Genomic DNA, 17,812 nt, shown 5'->3' on the forward strand with positions numbered 1-17,812 from the left:
TACTCAAAGGCATTTAGGTTACAAACTCTGTGTTGTAGGTGGCGTGTACCAATCACAGAAAAAGGCTGACTTCCACAGAAAACGTATAATGAAAGTATGTAGAGTGTATCAAAACGTAGGCAGATCATTTATATCAGGAAGGAGTTTACTTTTCTTTCCCAACCTATAAAACGAAAACACTGTACGGCACATGTCAAAACTAGCAGCTATAAATGCTCAGATGCATAAACAAAGCTTTGAATTTTAATTATGCAATATAATGGAACGCTAGTAAGCAAGTAAATACAGTAGGCTTTTTTTTTTTCAAACTTACAGAATTAATCACCTATAGAAAGCAAATGTATGATGTATGATGATGTGAGAAGATGCTAGACTTTTAAACTTAAAAGTTGTTACCAGACCTCTTATTCTCAAAATCTAGGTGTAAAAAATATTTTACACCAGGAGTTAAGGGGGACAGGGCAAGTATAGAAGTAAAAAAAGGAGGGAAAAAAACAAAACAATACAATACCTCAGGATTCATTATCCCTTCTTTTTTAAAACAGCTGTAAAACATGTCCATGGAAAACACTTCACTCCAAAGATATCCATAATATTGGCCATCATACCCCCCAGCCAAATGTCCAAAAGTTGCTGGCATATTTGTGCCTTTAAAAAAAAGATACATTTCAAACAATGTGATGTCAGATGTTAAATATCAGGTTCTCAGCTAGCTAAGGCTTCCTATGGGGAGTCCAGCTGTGGGAGGGGACAGTGCCAGGTCCTTGCATCTAGTCACCTCTAGCACTCCCAGGGCTTATGGGTGTCCTTGGCCAAGATGTTTACAAACTTCTCTCCTATGACAGCGCCACCTCAGAGCTGGTTTCGGCCCTAGGCTCTGGAATGCCTAACGATAGTTTCAGAGGCTTCGTCCACACCCAACAGACAACTCAGTCCTTTCTTGTCCCTTAGACACGTATGTGTCTTATAAATATTCTAATAATATTGAGCCTTCTCTTTGTCACACCCATTTATATCTAAAATGGGTCAGAATGGTACTTGAGGTTCATAATTACTGAAAAAGAACTCTTTACCTGAAAAGCTATAAAAAGGTCTTGCCAATTCAATCTACCTCCAGGGCTACTTTACAGAAAGGATGCTGTCAAGGAGGCCTGCGGCCCGAGGTTTGCTGTTCATGTACTAGATCACAAAAGGAAGAGAGGGGCCTGGGCCTTTATTATCACTAGAAATGTGACTGACTCAATTAGAAAACAGTTTCTTTGATCGAAAAAAGTCACCTTTCCAGCTGTGTTTACATGCACAGCTACATGTTTGCTTGAAGTCAATAAATACAAATGTAATGCGTATGTCTGACCATCTCCCACCCACTCACACGATTCTCATAAATCATATCAGGTTAGAGAGTCAAACTGCCTGAACTGACCTCGGAAGCAGAATCAGACACAAGGTAGAAGTTTGTGCCTTTCTCTAAATGTCCCTCGTGCCAGGGTCTGACTGCAATCCTACAGAAGTCTCAGGGCACACAGGGAGGGCGGGGCCAGGCCATGTTGCCAAACTGAATGGCTTTCTCTGCTCTGAGTGGAGGCCAATTGCTCACGCCTGAGTACACTAAAATGCTGCCGAGCTGGAGCCGCCTTCCCTTCAAGCACATTTGGATAGGATAACTCATAAGGACAAAAGTATGCTTATCTGAAAGTCATGGCCTGGTTTCAGAAATCAGAAATAAATTACATTAGGTAATCTGCCTGACACCCTCTGCCTTCTCTAGCAGTGTTAAGTATACCCTGTGCTTCCCAGGAAGAAGGAAACTGCGATAAGTATACTTACATACCTGGAGTAGCTGCAACACCTAAAATTTCTGTGCAGTATTTGGCATATTCACTTGCAGCATCCAGCGCAGTGTTGGTGTGGAGAGACTGATCAACTTTGCTCAAAACAATCTGGCGTAAGGTCAGGAGACCTAATAACATAAGAATGTTTGTGCATGTTTGGGAGAAGAGAGAACTACATGTTCTAATATCACAAGATCAGAGATTTCATAAACGGATTCTAACAGTATTCATTACAAGTTTGGAGCAAGATACCTCATTCTATTTAAGATTTAAAAGGAGATGCATCTTTTTTTCTTGGATATAATTCCAGTGTTCAGTATTCCAACATGCTTAGTGGCCTTCCCACCTCATGTTAACACTCTGGGGTGCTATCATTACAAAAGAGGAAATAAGTTCTATAGAAGAAGATGCCAGCAGGCCCCTTGCCTTCTGGGATGGCCTACACTCTGTCTGTGGAGTGTGTTTTTCTCACGGCTTTTCTCACTTTCTGACGTGACCCCAGGCCCTGGAGCTGCTCTTGCTTTTTCAAACAGTCCACATTCTGTCTATGGAAACTGTATTTCTCTAAATAAATCCACTTACCTAAAAAAGATGCCACCAATTCTCCATGAAGCAATTCTGATTTTCTAAAATGGTAAGTCATACCTGTGTTGACCAGTCTAGAAGCAACAAGCTTTTCAAGCAGATCTTCTGTAATAGGGCTTCCATGTTTATAATGCTTAGACAGCCTTCGGAGGGAATCAGCGTCCCACACCCAGTTCTCAAGCATTTGTGATGGCACCTCTACGAAGTCAGTTTCCACGTTTGTTCCACTAAATCGTGCAAAGTCGGTCTAGAAAGTAAACATAAAAATCTTTTTTAAAAAGCAGTGAATGAAAATTACATAGATGATGATTTATAATCGACTCACTAAAACTTAAGTTAGAATCAAGAGTCAACCGCCTCTTTAAATGAAGGTTAAGATAACCTCAAATTTAAATGAAAGTAAAACAAGTAGCCAAGCAGCCTGAAAAACAGTCCCCAAATATCTACATTAAAATAATATTTCATTCTTCTGAATCACAGACACACTTGAAATAATCATCTGGAAATCATAACTGAAAAAAATTAGTTTAAGTTAAAAGAAACCTTAAGCTTTGAAAGTAAAAATATTTTAAAAGAATTTCCCAGGAACATCCCTGGTGGTCCAGTGATTTAGGACTCAATGCTTTTACTACCAGGGGCGAAGGTTTAATCTCTGGTTGGGGAAACTAAGATTATGCAAACCGAGCAGTGTGGCCAGAAAAAAAAAAAGTTTCCCATTAAAATTGAAGACATTCATAATCTAAGACAATCTCTCCCTAGCCTAGTTCCCCTTGCTATTTGAATATTTTTGTTTACTCAGTACATGCCTTCTGGAGTATTTATCAATCTATTACTTAACTACTCAAGTTTTCATCAAAATCAGTTAAGGAGTGAAATTACAACATTATAGACTGATATCCCTTTCAGGTGTATGATGTTTTGTGCTTTAAGCTTTAAACAAGTGTTTCTAAAACAACCATATTGTAGAAAGCCTGAGCTGTAGCTCTCAGATTGGGTAGAAGACGTTACCTTAAAACAAGAAGCCTCTACAGTAGGAGTTAGCATTGTATAATAGTTGGTAAGTGAGGTGAGTTTAATGCAGCTATAAGAAAAGAGAAACAAAGGATATACTCAGAAGTTAAAGTACCCCTTGTAAAAATAAAGGACTTATTCTAAGTTAAGTGTTAAAAAAAAAAGTTTTCTTTAAAAAAGGAAAGTTTAGTAAATTGTTGAATCAGATGTCAGGAAAGCTCTTAACCAGAAAGATGGGAATTCACTAGACAGGCTGGTGTTTTTCAGCTTTGACATCATCCAGAGAACTCACGTAAAATTGCTATTGGTAGAGGAATGCTTAGCATTTACCCAACTGCGTCAGCTGCAGAATGGGGGTGATTCTGCTACTTTCCCCTGAACCTCTGTCCTGCTTCCCTCTTTAGATGCTTCGCATCCCAGTCTTCTCTCCCTGACTTCATCATCCCCAGGGCTCTAAATGGAAGGAAGGCAGAGGACGGGGCGTCACCAGCGGAGGAGGCAGCAGATGGGCCATTCTGCTTTTGGCCCAGGGCAGAGGCACAGATGTCAATGCCATCTCACATTCGGCCTCCCTCTCTTTATGCAAAAAACTGTTTTGCTTGACTTCCTATTATAAGTGTGCTGATTCTAGATATGAAGAGCCGCAAATACTGACAGGCCGAGGGAAACTAAACTCACTAGGCAATGGAACTGGGTAACCTCTGTTTGAGGACATTCCAATAAAAAATTCTTAAGGGAGAAAGTCAAGGGCTCCAGAAAAACTGAATGTTTTTGCCTCTTTCTTGTATATAATCTTCTAAAAATAACTACAGCCTACACTATGGAGAAAATAATTGTATACAATAATTATAATAGCCAACATCTATTGAGACTTTACTATGTTAGGTGTTTTGCTAGGCTTTTTCATGGATTATCTGATTTAAATTCCAAAACAATTGTATAATAATTGCAATCTCCATTTATGAGATGAGGAAATTGAGGCATACTGAGATTAATGGTCGAACCTGGATATTAAACCAGGCGGTCTGAGTCAGAACCCCAACTTTAATCACGGATACTATAATACCTCTCTCTGTTACAGAAAAAAATCAAAGAAGAAAAAGTTAAATTTATGATTTTACAAAATGGTGAAATCATTTTGGATCTAGTCTTATATCAAACTTGCCTTTATGTGAAGAGTACAAGTGAAGTGTTAGTGTACTTGCTTAAAAACCTGATTTCCTCTAAGTACTGGAAGATTTTTCAAAGATCAAACATGACATTGAAGTGTAAAGGCCAGCCTTTGTAACCATCTATCCTGGATTTGGGATTCTGTAATACTAATCGCATAACTTTCTAAAGATGGTATCTATACCAGCAAAATAAGTCCTAACAGAAAATTAGGACAAAATTACACCATCAACTATTACTATACAGTATTTTGACTAAAAAATAAATAAATTTTGTACAGCCTGCATGTGTGAACATTTTTTGGTTCGTATTTGCTGGGGAGAGGGAAAATCCACCCCAAACAATAAAATGTATGTGTTAGTGGCAGTGCTCCAGAATGCAGAAAAACATGAACAAATGAGTAAGTCATGAGTTAAAATTAAAGAGAAGTAACACTAGTTCCGTCACGCAGAGTAGAGAAGAGAGGGCTTATTCTATCTGAAGCCATCCTGTAGTTGGGGAAAGACCACAGCCCATGAATGAACAGATCAACAATGTCTTCTAAAGAACAAAAGGAAATGTTTGCTAGGAGTAAAAGCTAAAAATAACTCTACTGCTTACTAATTTCCTGAAAGTCATGCCGTTTCTCTGTGTGCCCTTTGGGCAAGATCATTTAAATATTTTTCAAATGAGGAGGACAAAGAACTTATAAAATTCAAAAGCTCAATTTCCCCGCAAATAGCTAAATTTGAAAAGGAAAGGAATCCACAGTCAGTCACTGTGTCCATTCACAAAGAAACCGTGGGTAAGCCTTAGGAATCGGCAGCCTGAAGGGGGGCCTGGTGAGCAAAACAGCTTGGCTTTGAATGATATTACTTTCTGATGACCAACAAATATCACTCCCACCCCAGTTTTCAACTATGAGTTCCAAAGAGCCCAAGAAGTGTTTTCTAGTTTTCAACATGAATAATTCAATGGTGTTGAATATAGACCTCAGGAGCCTTATTGCTACAGGAAATACTTTGACAATAAAAGCCTAGAAAACAATGTAAACTTAGATTCCTGTTTGGTTAGAAGTTTTTGAGAGGAAGAAAGCTGTCTAAACCTATGAGATGCTACAGACAGTCGTTTCTCAATGGATATAACACAGTGAGACCTGGAGCAAAATGATATAAACTAAAGCTCAACAAGTTACGTGAGCCTTTGTTATATCTAAGGACCAAATCTTATATAGGCTATTATTCTAATTAAGAGACTCACTCGTTGCTTTTAGCATTTACAACTAAAGTGTTATTTTCATGAAAGCAAATCTCAACTCAAAAAAAAGGCAGTTGCTGAAATCAATAGGTGTACTCTGTTTAGGGAAAAGAACAGGGCTCAGGAGAGTGGACTCTGGCTGTCTGAGGTGATCCCCTAATGATTTCCTAGCAGTCATTCCATGTCCTGACCTGTCTGATCCAACCCTAAATCCAGGGATGATGAAGTTTAAGAAATAAGGCATTAAAAAAAGAAAAGTGCCACTGTCTCCTAGGCTTTTCCATAAACAGAGGGTTAAAGGTCATACTTTTAACTTTGCATATACCTAGCAATCATTGGCAATAATAATAGTAATAAAGAGAACCTGAATAACATGTTGTTAACTTTCACAACAGCCTTACAGTTCCCCCTGTCAGTATTACCATCATCATTTAAGACATATAAAACAACACATTGTCTACAGAAGTCTTTTTTTTGGCTGTGTTGTGCAGCTTGTGAGATCTTAGTTCCCTGACTGGGGATAGAGCTCAGGTCCCAGCAGTGAGAGTGCCAAGTACTAACCACTGCATCACCAGGAAATTCCCTACAGAAGTCCTGAATACTGCAACTTAAATTCACATGTTTGTCCTCAAACTGGCTATATCTTCCTGACTACTATTTCTTTTATATAAAGTACTTCTTTGGTGGCACTAATGGTAAAGGATCTGCCTGCCAATGGAGGAGACATGGGTTCGATCCCTGGGTTGGGATGAACCTCTGGAGAAGGGAATGGCTACCCACTCCAGTATTCTTGCTTGGAAAATTCCATGGATAGAGGAGCCTGGTGAGCCACAGTCCACGGGGTCTCAAAGAGTCGGACATGACTGAGCGGCTGAGCACTCCACTCCATTCAAACTCAAATGCTGAGAACAACCTTATATGTATGAATCCCTTATTAACAACTGTACCTCCAAAATCCAGCACATGCTCAGAAACTTGTGGACAGTCAATTAATCTTTGTGAAATAAATGAAGGTGTGAGGAGAATGTTTCTGTAGGAAGCCCAAACCTTAAACAACCCTAAGAGATTTCTCTTGGTCTTATACTTGACCTGACCTTTTAGCTCCCAACCCAACATCACCTCTCTACTTTGTCTTCTTTCAATACTCAATCAGTAAATCAGTATATAATTTATATCATTTTACTTAATAATATTCTGATTTTAATTTTTTAATTCTTACATTTCATAGCCTCACACTTTAGGCATTCAAGATACTATATCTTTTGAACCCCACTGTATCATATCTAGTACAACATGTCAGACCCAATAGATAACTGTTTCTAAGGAGTCAATATAACATTTCTCTTTTAAACATATTTTTCTAATTATTTTTCAGAAATCACACACAGAAAACACAGTAAGGAAATAAAAAGAAATAAGTCTCCAAAGAGAAATAGACGATGTTGTATGGCATCTCATTTGGTTCACGACTTCAGCATTTATTCTATGTACATATGTCTATGTGCTCGTATATGTATAAACACACAAATATTCAAATAACAAAAATGGATCCTGAAAGAAATTGCTTCCAACACTGACGTTGGAAACTATAACAGGCTGCCGCGTTGGGAGCAGGGAGCAGAGGCTACAAGGTTGTTGATAGGTGTTGAGTGGACTTCAGGACCGAGACCTAAAAGGTCAACTTACACAAAGGGAAATGTGGAACTACATAATCTCATCATTCCACACACATTTACAGGAGATTGATTTAGAGGGAATTTGATAGAAGAAACTCAGAAAGAAGTCCATCCAACAGGAATCCATACCTGGGAGCCCAAATTCAGACCCCATGACATAATGCTGTCTCCATCAGAAGGATAGGGGTGCAAAGAATAGTTACAAGCAATAAAATAGAGGGGTAAGGAGCAGGGTGGTTAGATCCTGGGTGAACATTTAACTTTTCTAAGTCTTAGTTTCTTTCCACTTGAAAATGGGGGCAATATAGCCCATTCCAGTATTCTTGCCTGGAAAAATCCATGGACAGAGAAGCCTGGTGGACTGCAATCCATGGGGTTACATGACTCAGCATGCATGCATGACGGGGGTGGAGGGAGGTGGGTTGGTAGCAATAAACTAGTAGAACTAAAAAAAAAAAAAAGAAAATGGGGCAATAAGAGTATAGTAATAGAAGTAGATTGGTCAACCCACTTCTGAGCACACTGTATGTATAAAATTAAAGAATGAATGTAAGGCACTGCCTACAATGCCTGGCACATGGTCAGTTCTCAGTAAATCTTGGCTGCCATCATTCTTCCTGGCCTGCTCAGTATAGTCTTGGCTGGTCTGATCAAGCCTCTCCTTAGCTTCCTCCAAGTACCTATTCCTTGGTGTTAATGCTGAAGATAAATGGACCCAGATTTCCTTTCCACCTCTGCCAATACTCTAAATTGCTCAAACTGGGGAACTCCCTGCTGGTCCAGTGGTTAGGACTCTACCTTCTTACTGCCAAGGGCCTGGGTTCAATCCCTGGTCAGGGAACTAAGATCCTGCAAGCTGTACGGCACAACCAAAAAAAAAAAGATACTTTAAAAAAACAAATAAATGAATAAACAAAGTGCTCATTCTGCTCTAGCTCTAGGAATCAAATTTCTAAGTAGGCAGGAATCATTAAAACAAAACAAAAATACAAATGTGATGGTTTCCAATCACCTTCCATAGATCTTCACCCAATACCCATGGAGGGTAGGCATTTGTGAACTCTTTTAAATCTGAAGTGACAGTGCTTTTCTTCATGGCAATCTTTATAACCTTCTTAAATTATGACCTGTGCGTTACTTATCGATTTCAAAAGAGTTGAATTATATATAAGCATAGTTACAAGAACACTTCAGATATGTATGGCACTTTATTCTTTTCCAAGTACCTTTTCACACATTATTTAATCACATCAGCACTCCAGGGAAGTATATATGAGAACTGTTGTTCCCATTTTATGAGTAAGAAAAAAAGAGACGGCTCAAGGAGGTTGAAAGTGAAAATTGCTCAGTTGTGTCTGACTCTTTGTGACCCCATGGACTATACAGTCCATGGAATTCTCTAGGCCAGAATACTGGAGTGAGTAACCTTTCCCTTCCAGGGTATCTTTCCAACCCAGGGATCAAACGCAGGTCTCCCACATTGCAGGCGGATTCTTTACCAGCTGAGCCACAAGGGAAGCCCAAGAATACTGGAGTGGGTTGCCTGAAAAACGTGCCAAAAGTCAAACAGCCAGGCCCACAAATATATGAATGATTTTTTAATCCAGTACTCTTTTTATAACACTAGGGTGCTTCCTGACTGATATAGACTATGTTTATTTAAAATGGTGTGTAATCCAAAATATTTAAAGCAGACAAAATATTAGTTTTTAGATGAAGTTGACATTATTTGAAATGTGAAGTTTTTCTTTCACTTTAATAAGGCTTTATTGGATTCTTATGTGTTGCTTTAAAATAATGATCTCTAACAGTCCAAAATTCACTATTGCTCTTAATGCACAACCAATACAGACAGCACAATGGAAGCTGTTAAGAAGCATTACTCTTCTTTTCTACAGAAGTTCAAAAGGCCAGCAATTACTGACAGCCCAAACCACAATAAAGCCATGAAACAGGAACAGATACTAGAGATGCCACCTCCTGACTGCTATCGCCAAAATTATCTACCCTGTAGTGTAAACACAAAGACGGGAGTGAAACTCATCTCCTGAATGATGAGATAGTAGACACCTTGAACTAGTCCATCTACATGTTTGAAAACTGGATGTTCCTGCTGACCTATTTAAATATTACTATGACAAGCTCTAGCAAGCTCTTTTGGTCATCAAACTTGCAAACTGCCAGCCTGGAGAACTGAAACACTTGGCTGCCATATCTTAAAAACAATCTACTGAATATATATGGCAAATAAATAAATTCACTATATATTTCTCAGATAAGTCAGAAGTATTACTGCTCATAGAAACTATTATACTCCTTTTTCAGTTCCATCTACTTTAGGTCGGTACAAAAGGTTTTAAAATCATTACAAAGCTGCAAATATGTGGATATCTGTCTGTGATTTTTAAGACAAAAGCAATGATCACTGGTTTCAAATACATTACTTTAAAAGATCTTAAAATATTATAGGACATTTGAAAGGATTAACAAACAAGAGATTTTTCAAAGATAATCTCATTAGGAGACGACCAAACAAGGGATTGTACTAATACACTATTCATCTGTATGACACATTTTATGTTCATGAAGGAGGTTAGGCCAAGTCTTTGAATATAGTCTACTGTTTCAAGAGATATCATTCACCATCAGTGTATCAGTATATATTTTGTATATATCATCAGCATATATATGATATCAGTATATCATATATATTTGTTGTTGTTCAGTTGCTAAGCTGTGTCTGACTCTTTGTGACCCCATGGACAGCAGCACACCAGGCTCCTCTGTCCTCCTCTACCTCTGAGAGTTTGCTCAAATGCATGTCCATTGAGTCAATGATGCTATCTAATTATTTCATCCTCTGCCACCCCCTCCTCCTTTTGCCTTCAATCTTTCTCAGCATCAGAGTCTTTTCCAATGAGTCGGCTCTTCACCGATTGATATATAGATAGATAGTTGTCACATATAATTATATACATGTATACATAGTTCATTCATATATATGTATGTATATATATGAACGGAGAAGGCAATGGCACCCCACTCCAGTGTTCTTGCCTGGAAAATCCCATGGACAGAGGAGCCTGGTAGGCTGCAGACCATGGGGTCGCGAAGAGTCGGACAGGACTGAGCGACTTCACTTTCACTTTTCCCTTTCATGCATTGGAGAAGGAAATGGCAACCCACTCCAGTGTTCTTGCCTGGAGAATCCCAGGGACAGGGGAGCCTGGTGGGCTGCTGTCTATGGGGTCGCACAGAGTCGGACACGACTGAAGTGACTTAGCATAGCATATATATGAAACATACATGTATTTCATTCATCAGTATATATATTGATCATCAGTATATACACTATCATCAGTATATTAGTATACATACTGATTCATATATATTCATAAGCATGTTCAGTCGCATATATAATTATATATTTATATATAGCTCACCCATAGAAGTGTATATGTATTTCAGTCATGACTCACAGAACTTTAAAATGAAATAGTATCAAGGAATTTATTTTCCAGTACTAAAGTGGGTATTTCAAAGGATCAAAATTAACATAAGAAATAATGAGAATAACAGAGTAGTAGAGAACTGCTTTGTGAATACATGATAAACATATGATATTAAGGTTAAATGAGGGTCGTGTTTCAAAATAAGAACATGCATCAAAAGCACAGAAAACCCTATTTGACGATCAGTATTATTTTAATAAATGTGATTAAGACATCAAATGACTTCCTCATGAGATCATTAGCTGATAATTAACATCCAAACAAAGGAGGAAATAGTTCTTAGCTTGGAATTCAGTATGACCTAGGCTTTAGGGGGTTAGCAGCCCTTTGAAATTCCATGTAAAAATTTGGTTGCGTAAATTTATGTACATTTTTCTTGAAGAGATTTCTATAGCTTAAATCAGATTTTCATAGGTTCTCAGATCCAAAGAAGCTCTACTGTTTATCTAGGTACAAGTACATACCTGGATCTTAGATAATCTAAGTCACATACGTCTGAAATTAAGAAAAATATTTGACTTTTCCAAATTATTCATAAAAATGTTTTAGAAAAATGGAATCTAGTTTTATTCTACTTAAAGGAAATGCTGGTCATAGAATGGACACTGATGGAAAATAAATATTTCAGGAACCCTATTGCTGTGAAAATAGACTTTAACATTATCTAAGGAAGAAAATTTATGTTATTCTGAAAGCTTTATTTTCTTTGGACTAAATAGAGAGTAGAAATGGCTGTATTAGTATAGCAGGGTTTATTTATCTGAATAGATTCATATCCTATTCCCCTCTGCTTTTTAAAAATAGAACATGGAAGCACCAGGAAGTAAAGACAAAATGTTGAAAGAACTAAATAGTTTTTTTTTTTTCTTTTAACAAAAGTGATAGTAGTTTTCTGGAAAAGAATGGGTACATTTTTGGTTACTACAATGATTAGGGGCTACTCTGGAGAAGGAAATGCAACCCACTCCAGTATTCTTGCCTGGAGAATCCCAGGGACAGAAGAGCCTGGTGGGCTGCTGTTTATGGGGTCGCACAGAGTTGGACACGACTGAGGCGTCTTAGCAGCAGCAGCAGCAGTAGGGGCTAGTCTAGGTGTGGGATGCTGAATGTCCAGCACTGAACTGCCGTCAGGACAACATGCTGTTTATAAGCCACCCAATCTATGGTATTGTGCTATATTAATAGCACTCTTAAGACAAGTGGCTATACTACTCTTGGTCTTGAATTGACAAAATCACTTACGTATCAGTCTGCAGTTTTTGCTGCAAGGTTCAGGTTTATTCACATGTAACCTGAATTCTGAAAGAGATGGGAATACCAGAGCACCTGACCTGCCTCTTGAGAAACCTATATGCAGGTCAGGAAGCAACAGTTAGAACTGGACATGGAACAGACTGGTTCCAAATAGGAAAAGGAGTACGTCAAGGCTGTATATTGTCACCCTGCTTATTTAACTTCTATGCAGAGTACATCATGAGAAACGCTGGGCTGGAAGAAGCATAAGCTGGAATCAAGATTGCCAGGAGAAATATCAATAACCTCAGATATGCAGATGACACCACCCTTATGGCAGAAAGTGAAGAGGAACTAAAAAGCCTCTTGATGAAATTGAAAGAGGAGAGTGAAAAAGTTGGCTTAAAGTTCAACAATCAGAAAACGAAGATCATGGCATCTGATACCATCAATTCATGGGAAATAGATGGGGAAACAGTGTCAGACTTTATTTTGGGGGGCTCCAAAATCACTGCAGATGGTGACTGCAGCCATGAAATTAAAAGACGCTTACTCCTTGGAAGGAAAGTTATGACCAACCTAGATAGCATATTCAAAAGAAGAGACATTACTTTGCCAACAAAGGTCTGTCTAGTCAAGGCTATGGTTTTTCCAGTGGTCATGTATAGATGTGAGAGTTGGACTGTGAAGAAAGCTGAGCGCCGAAGAATTGATGCTTTTGAACTGTGGTGTTGGAGAAGACTCTTGAGAGTCCCTTGGACTGCAAGGAGATCCAATCAGTCCATTCTGAAGGAGATCAGCCCTGGGATTTCTTTGGAGGGAATGATGTTGAAGCTGAAACTCCAGTACTTTGGCCATCTCATACGAAGAGTTGACTCATTGGAAAAGACTCTGATGCTGGAAGGGATTGAGGGCAGGAGGAGAAGGGGACAACGGAGGATGAGATGGCTGGATGGCATCACTGACTCGATAGACGTGAGTCTGATTGAACTCCGGGAGTTGGTGATGGACAGGGATGCCTGGCGTGCTGCGATTCATGGGGTCGCAAAGAGTCGGACATGACTGAGTGACTGAACTGAACTGAACCTGAATTCTTCATTATGTCATTCTACACAACCATGCCTAGGACTTGAAAAACATAAACAAAATGTTTTCTTTTATGTTCAGTGAGGATATTAAGGGGTTTTCCTGATGGCTCAGTGGGTAAAGAATCTGCCTTCAATGCAGGAGTCACAGTTTGATCCTTATTTGATCCAGGTAGTGAAGATCCCCTGGAGAAGGAAATGGCAACCAACTCCGGTAGTTTTGCCTGAAAATCCCATGGGAAGAAGAGCCTGGCGGGCCCAGAATTTGAAAAATATAAACAAAATGCTTTTGTTTATGTTTAGTGAGGATATTACCTAGATTTGAAAAAAAAAAATCTGTACAGAAAAGACCGTTTGGGAAAAACTAGAAAAATCCAAGTAAAGTGTTGATTTTAGTTAGAAGTACCATACCAAAATTAGCTTCCTAGTTTTGGCAAATGTACTGTAAGATGTTAACAGTAAGGGCAACAAGGTGAGGAGCTCTATCTTTGCAATTTTTCTGTAAATCTAAACCTATTCTAATAAAGAGGTTATTTCTAAAAAGTTCACCTTTAGAGATGGATGGAGATTTACAATTTGGAAAATTGTCCCTCCACCCTCCATTTATGTAAATATCAATTTTAAAAACTGTTAGGTTGAACAACTGAACTAGATGTTTTCATGTCAGTAGTGGTTAAATATTAGCAAGTTCACATGGTTCATGCTAGAACAGTCTGGGCCTAGTTTACTGGACTGCGTTATGAAGTTGAGAATAAATATACTTTCCATTTTTAGAAATAAAGAGAAATTAGTTGTAATCTATTGCACACATACATCTCTTTCTTGGTAAATTCCCCCCATGCTTATACCATGTTATCTGTGATTTTAATTGACACCTAGTAAAGGACGGTCTAAGAAATTATTTATTATTTAAAAAGGAGTATAAAGTCTGGATGACTGAAAACCATTGAACTAAACAAAGCATTAATAAGCATAAGAGACAGATTATAGCACAGTTTATCTCTGAAGTTTATACCAAATTCCTCTGAGGAAAAGATTTAAAAGGGAAAAACAAATATTTGACACCCTTCCTTAACAATAGTTTTCTTTCTTTTTCCACAGGGTGGGGCTTCCAGGTGGCTCAGTGGTAAAGAATCCACCTGATAATGCAGGAAACACAGGAGACGCAGGGTTTGAACCCTGGGTCGGGAAGATCCCCTGGAGAAGGAAATGGCAAGCCACTCCAGTATTCTTGCCTGGAAAACTCCACAGACAAAGCCTGGCAGGCTGCAGTCCATGGGGTCGCAAGAGTCTGACATGACTGAGCACGCATGCACTCACGCCATAGGATGGTATTCAGTGAAGTTCCTTCATCAGTGGATTGATCTTGGAGTAAAAATATGTTGTGAAAGAGGACACAATAAGAAAAACTTGGTGGTTTTGTAGAAGCCCTATGACATTTTTGAACACGTTCAGCTTCTGAGAAAAACATGCTAAGAAACATGTTGAGAAATCTGACATCAGTGGGAAGAAAATTCTGGAAAAGCAATTAATAGGTTTACCATTAAACAAAAAAAAAATCACTCACCTGTGCACAGATCTGATGCATGACATGACCGAATTCATGGAAGTAAGTCCTCACCTCATCATGTCTCAGGAGAGAGGGACGACCTGCTAGTGGCTGTGAGAAGTTCACCACGAGGGCGGCCACGGACATCATGCGGCTCCCGTCAGGCAGGAGGCATCCAGGCTGGAGACCAAAGCAGGCTGCGTGGTTGTACTTCCCTTCCCTGAGGGACCAGAAGCGCAACTGGTGAGATACAAACACTCTTCTGTAATAACAACATGGCATGGCCTCTCTCACTCATTTGATACCAGAAGATGCTTTGAAACATTTAACTCACCTTTCATGAAGTAGGTCAATGTTCTGTCAAAATGAAACAACGAAAATTAAAAAAAAACAAACACAAAAACCCCACTATCACTTGATATGAGGTGTATTTCCAAGGTTTCCAGTCCACTCTAAAGGAGATCAGCCCTGGGTGTTCTTTGGAAGGAATGATGCTAAAGCTGAAACTCCAGTACTTTGGCCACCTCATGCAAAGAGTTGACTCATTGGAAAAGACTCTGATGCTGGGAGGGATTGGGGGCAGGAGGAGAAGGGGATGACAGAGGATGAGATGGCTGGATGGCATCACCGACTCGATGGATGTGAGTCTGAGTGAACTCCGGGAGTTGGTGATGGACAGGGAGGCCTGGCGTGCAGCAATTCATGGGGTCGCAAAGAGTTGGACACGACTGAGAGACTGAACTGAACTGAACTGAACTTGTGTTGAAATCTTAATGTAAGAATTAATATATACCTCAAATAGGGTATAGTTGAATGTCCAATTTATTTTAACGAGCTCCTGCTTTTCATCTTCAAAGATGGAATCATTAAACACTAAATAGTGTTGAGGCAAATATGAGATACAGAGTTTGACTTACTACGTACTTTTTTCCTTAAAATTAAAATTGATTAAAAAAAACTGATAAAAACTAAAATCCAGAGAGTAAAGTTGTTCTTTTATTCAATAAGGGGAGAATCAGTACTCATAATTAAATGAGCTCCTTTTATAAACCAGACAGGCCTTTTTGGAAACAGAATGGTTTTAGTTAGCCTGGGAAAAAAAGCATAAATTATACTATAAAGTCATCTATGCTAGGACAATGTGATATCTGTGATGGTCTCTCCAGAAGCTAAGGGCTGTTAGACTTTATTGTAGGAATAGGCTTCCTCCTCTTTTCTTTGCTCAGAGCACTAAAATACATTTAAGTTTAGTTTGATGTTTTGATTTGTAAATCTTTTTCTGTATTATCTTTTCTTGATGACTCATAACTGTTTTTTACCTGCTGAAGTTATTCAGGTAAAACAAAAACAAATCAGTCTTTTTACAGCTTCCCATTAAGAAATGGCTTGATTAAGAATCAAGCTGAACAGGGCATTGATCCTATTCTTACAGCAACATGATGGACAATCTGCAAATCACAGCTTTTCTTGAAAGTGAAAGTGAAGTCGCTCAGTCGTGTCTGACTCTTTGCGACCCCGTGGATTGTACCCCACCAAGCTCCTCCGTCCATGGGATTCTCCAGGCAAGAATACTGGAATGGGTTGCCATTTCCTTCTCTAGGGGATCTTCCCGACCCAGGGATCGAACCCAGGTCTCCTGTATTGCAGGCAGATGCTTTAACCTCTGAGCCACCAGGGAATTCCATCATAAAGTGAAAGTTGAAGGGCAACCTACAATCTAAGACAGATGCCTCCAAGGATAGAGAGAAAGGAAGCAAGCACTTTTTTTTTTTAGCTTGTGTGTATGTGTGTTTTTTTAACCTGTAGACACCAGTAAGAGAACTTTTAACAAATTGATAAAGATTGATGGTGGACCAGCAAAAGTAGGGAACCACTAGGAGTTATTACATAAGGGAAATTTTGCATCCATTTGTAAGATTTTCTTCACAGATCTTACTGGGTACACACAAAAAAGTCAGGGGCAGGATGAGAACCCTGAGAAAAATCAGTGCTGATGCAGGCCTGGTGGAAGGGAGCCCTGCCCGGGTCTGTTTCATCTCTCTCCTAGAGAACACGAGCCTGGACCTTAAAGGCAAAAAACACCATTGCCTTGAGAGCACTGGTAAAACCTCACTGCTACTGGGGGATGGTAACAGAAAAACAAACAAAAAAAAAACTCTACTCTGAAGGTGAGTCAGGAAAACATCCTCGGCCCAGACCTACAGCTGAGGATGGGGCAGATTCACTGAATAGGCCCACTCCTAATACTCAGGGACTCAGAGCCTTCCTAAGACTGACCTTTAATCTGAACAACAGAAATGACACTCCCCTAACAAGGCTAATAGGAATCTATTAATAAATAATAGTAGTCTACTACAAGGAGAGGAACAAGAGCATGAAAAGAGACCCCTTTCAAGCACAGAACAAATGGACAAACTCACATTGAGCAGGGAACAGAGACTAAAAAAAAACTGGCAAATAAGCTCTCATCCTAAACACAAACAGGAATCTGAGCTGAAGCTTTGGGTTCACTGAGGTTAACCATAGCAATAACAAGGCCCGAATCCAGCTCAACTACTAAACAGAATGAATCAGACACTCACATGAAAGGTCTAGCAAGTATGTGCCCACTGCTAGGTATAAAGACTGTCTTAATCTTTACTGTTTTATATAAGATGTCTGACTTTAAAAAATAATTGTAAGGCATATGAAGACACATGGAAAAAACACAATGTCAAGAGGCAAAAAGACCAAGAAAAAGAGATTCACATGACAAAAATGTTGATGCTATTAGAGTATTTAAAATAAATTGTTAAATGTTAAACATTCTTGAGGAAAAGGTAGACAGTCTGTACAGTCAGATGGATAATTTTGGAAGAGAGCTGGAAACTATGAAAATACAATGAAAATGCTAGACGTGAAAAGCACAGTAATAAGGATGAAG

The 17,812-nt window shown here is 39.0% G+C and overlaps 1 protein-coding gene across 2 annotated transcripts in view; it reads right to left on the reverse strand.

Annotated features, from left to right (window-relative positions):
* Nucleotides 1-17,812, reverse strand: part of NLN (neurolysin) — a 94,172-nt gene that overhangs the window by 13,237 nt on the left and 63,123 nt on the right. For both annotated transcript variants that reach the window (XM_006044450.4, XM_044932467.2), the window contains 4 exons: nt 14,908-15,109; nt 2,478-2,664; nt 1,832-1,960; nt 512-648 (listed from right to left, as the gene is read on the reverse strand). In XM_006044450.4, coding sequence (XP_006044512.1) covers nt 512-648; nt 1,832-1,960; nt 2,478-2,664; nt 14,908-15,109 — 655 coding nt within the window. The remainder of the gene's footprint in view (nt 1-511; nt 649-1,831; nt 1,961-2,477; nt 2,665-14,907; nt 15,110-17,812) is intronic.

The sequence above is a fragment of the Bubalus bubalis genome, chromosome 19, assembly GCF_019923935.1.
Source record: "Bubalus bubalis isolate 160015118507 breed Murrah chromosome 19, NDDB_SH_1, whole genome shotgun sequence".
Lineage (NCBI taxonomy): Eukaryota > Metazoa > Chordata > Mammalia > Artiodactyla > Bovidae > Bubalus > Bubalus bubalis.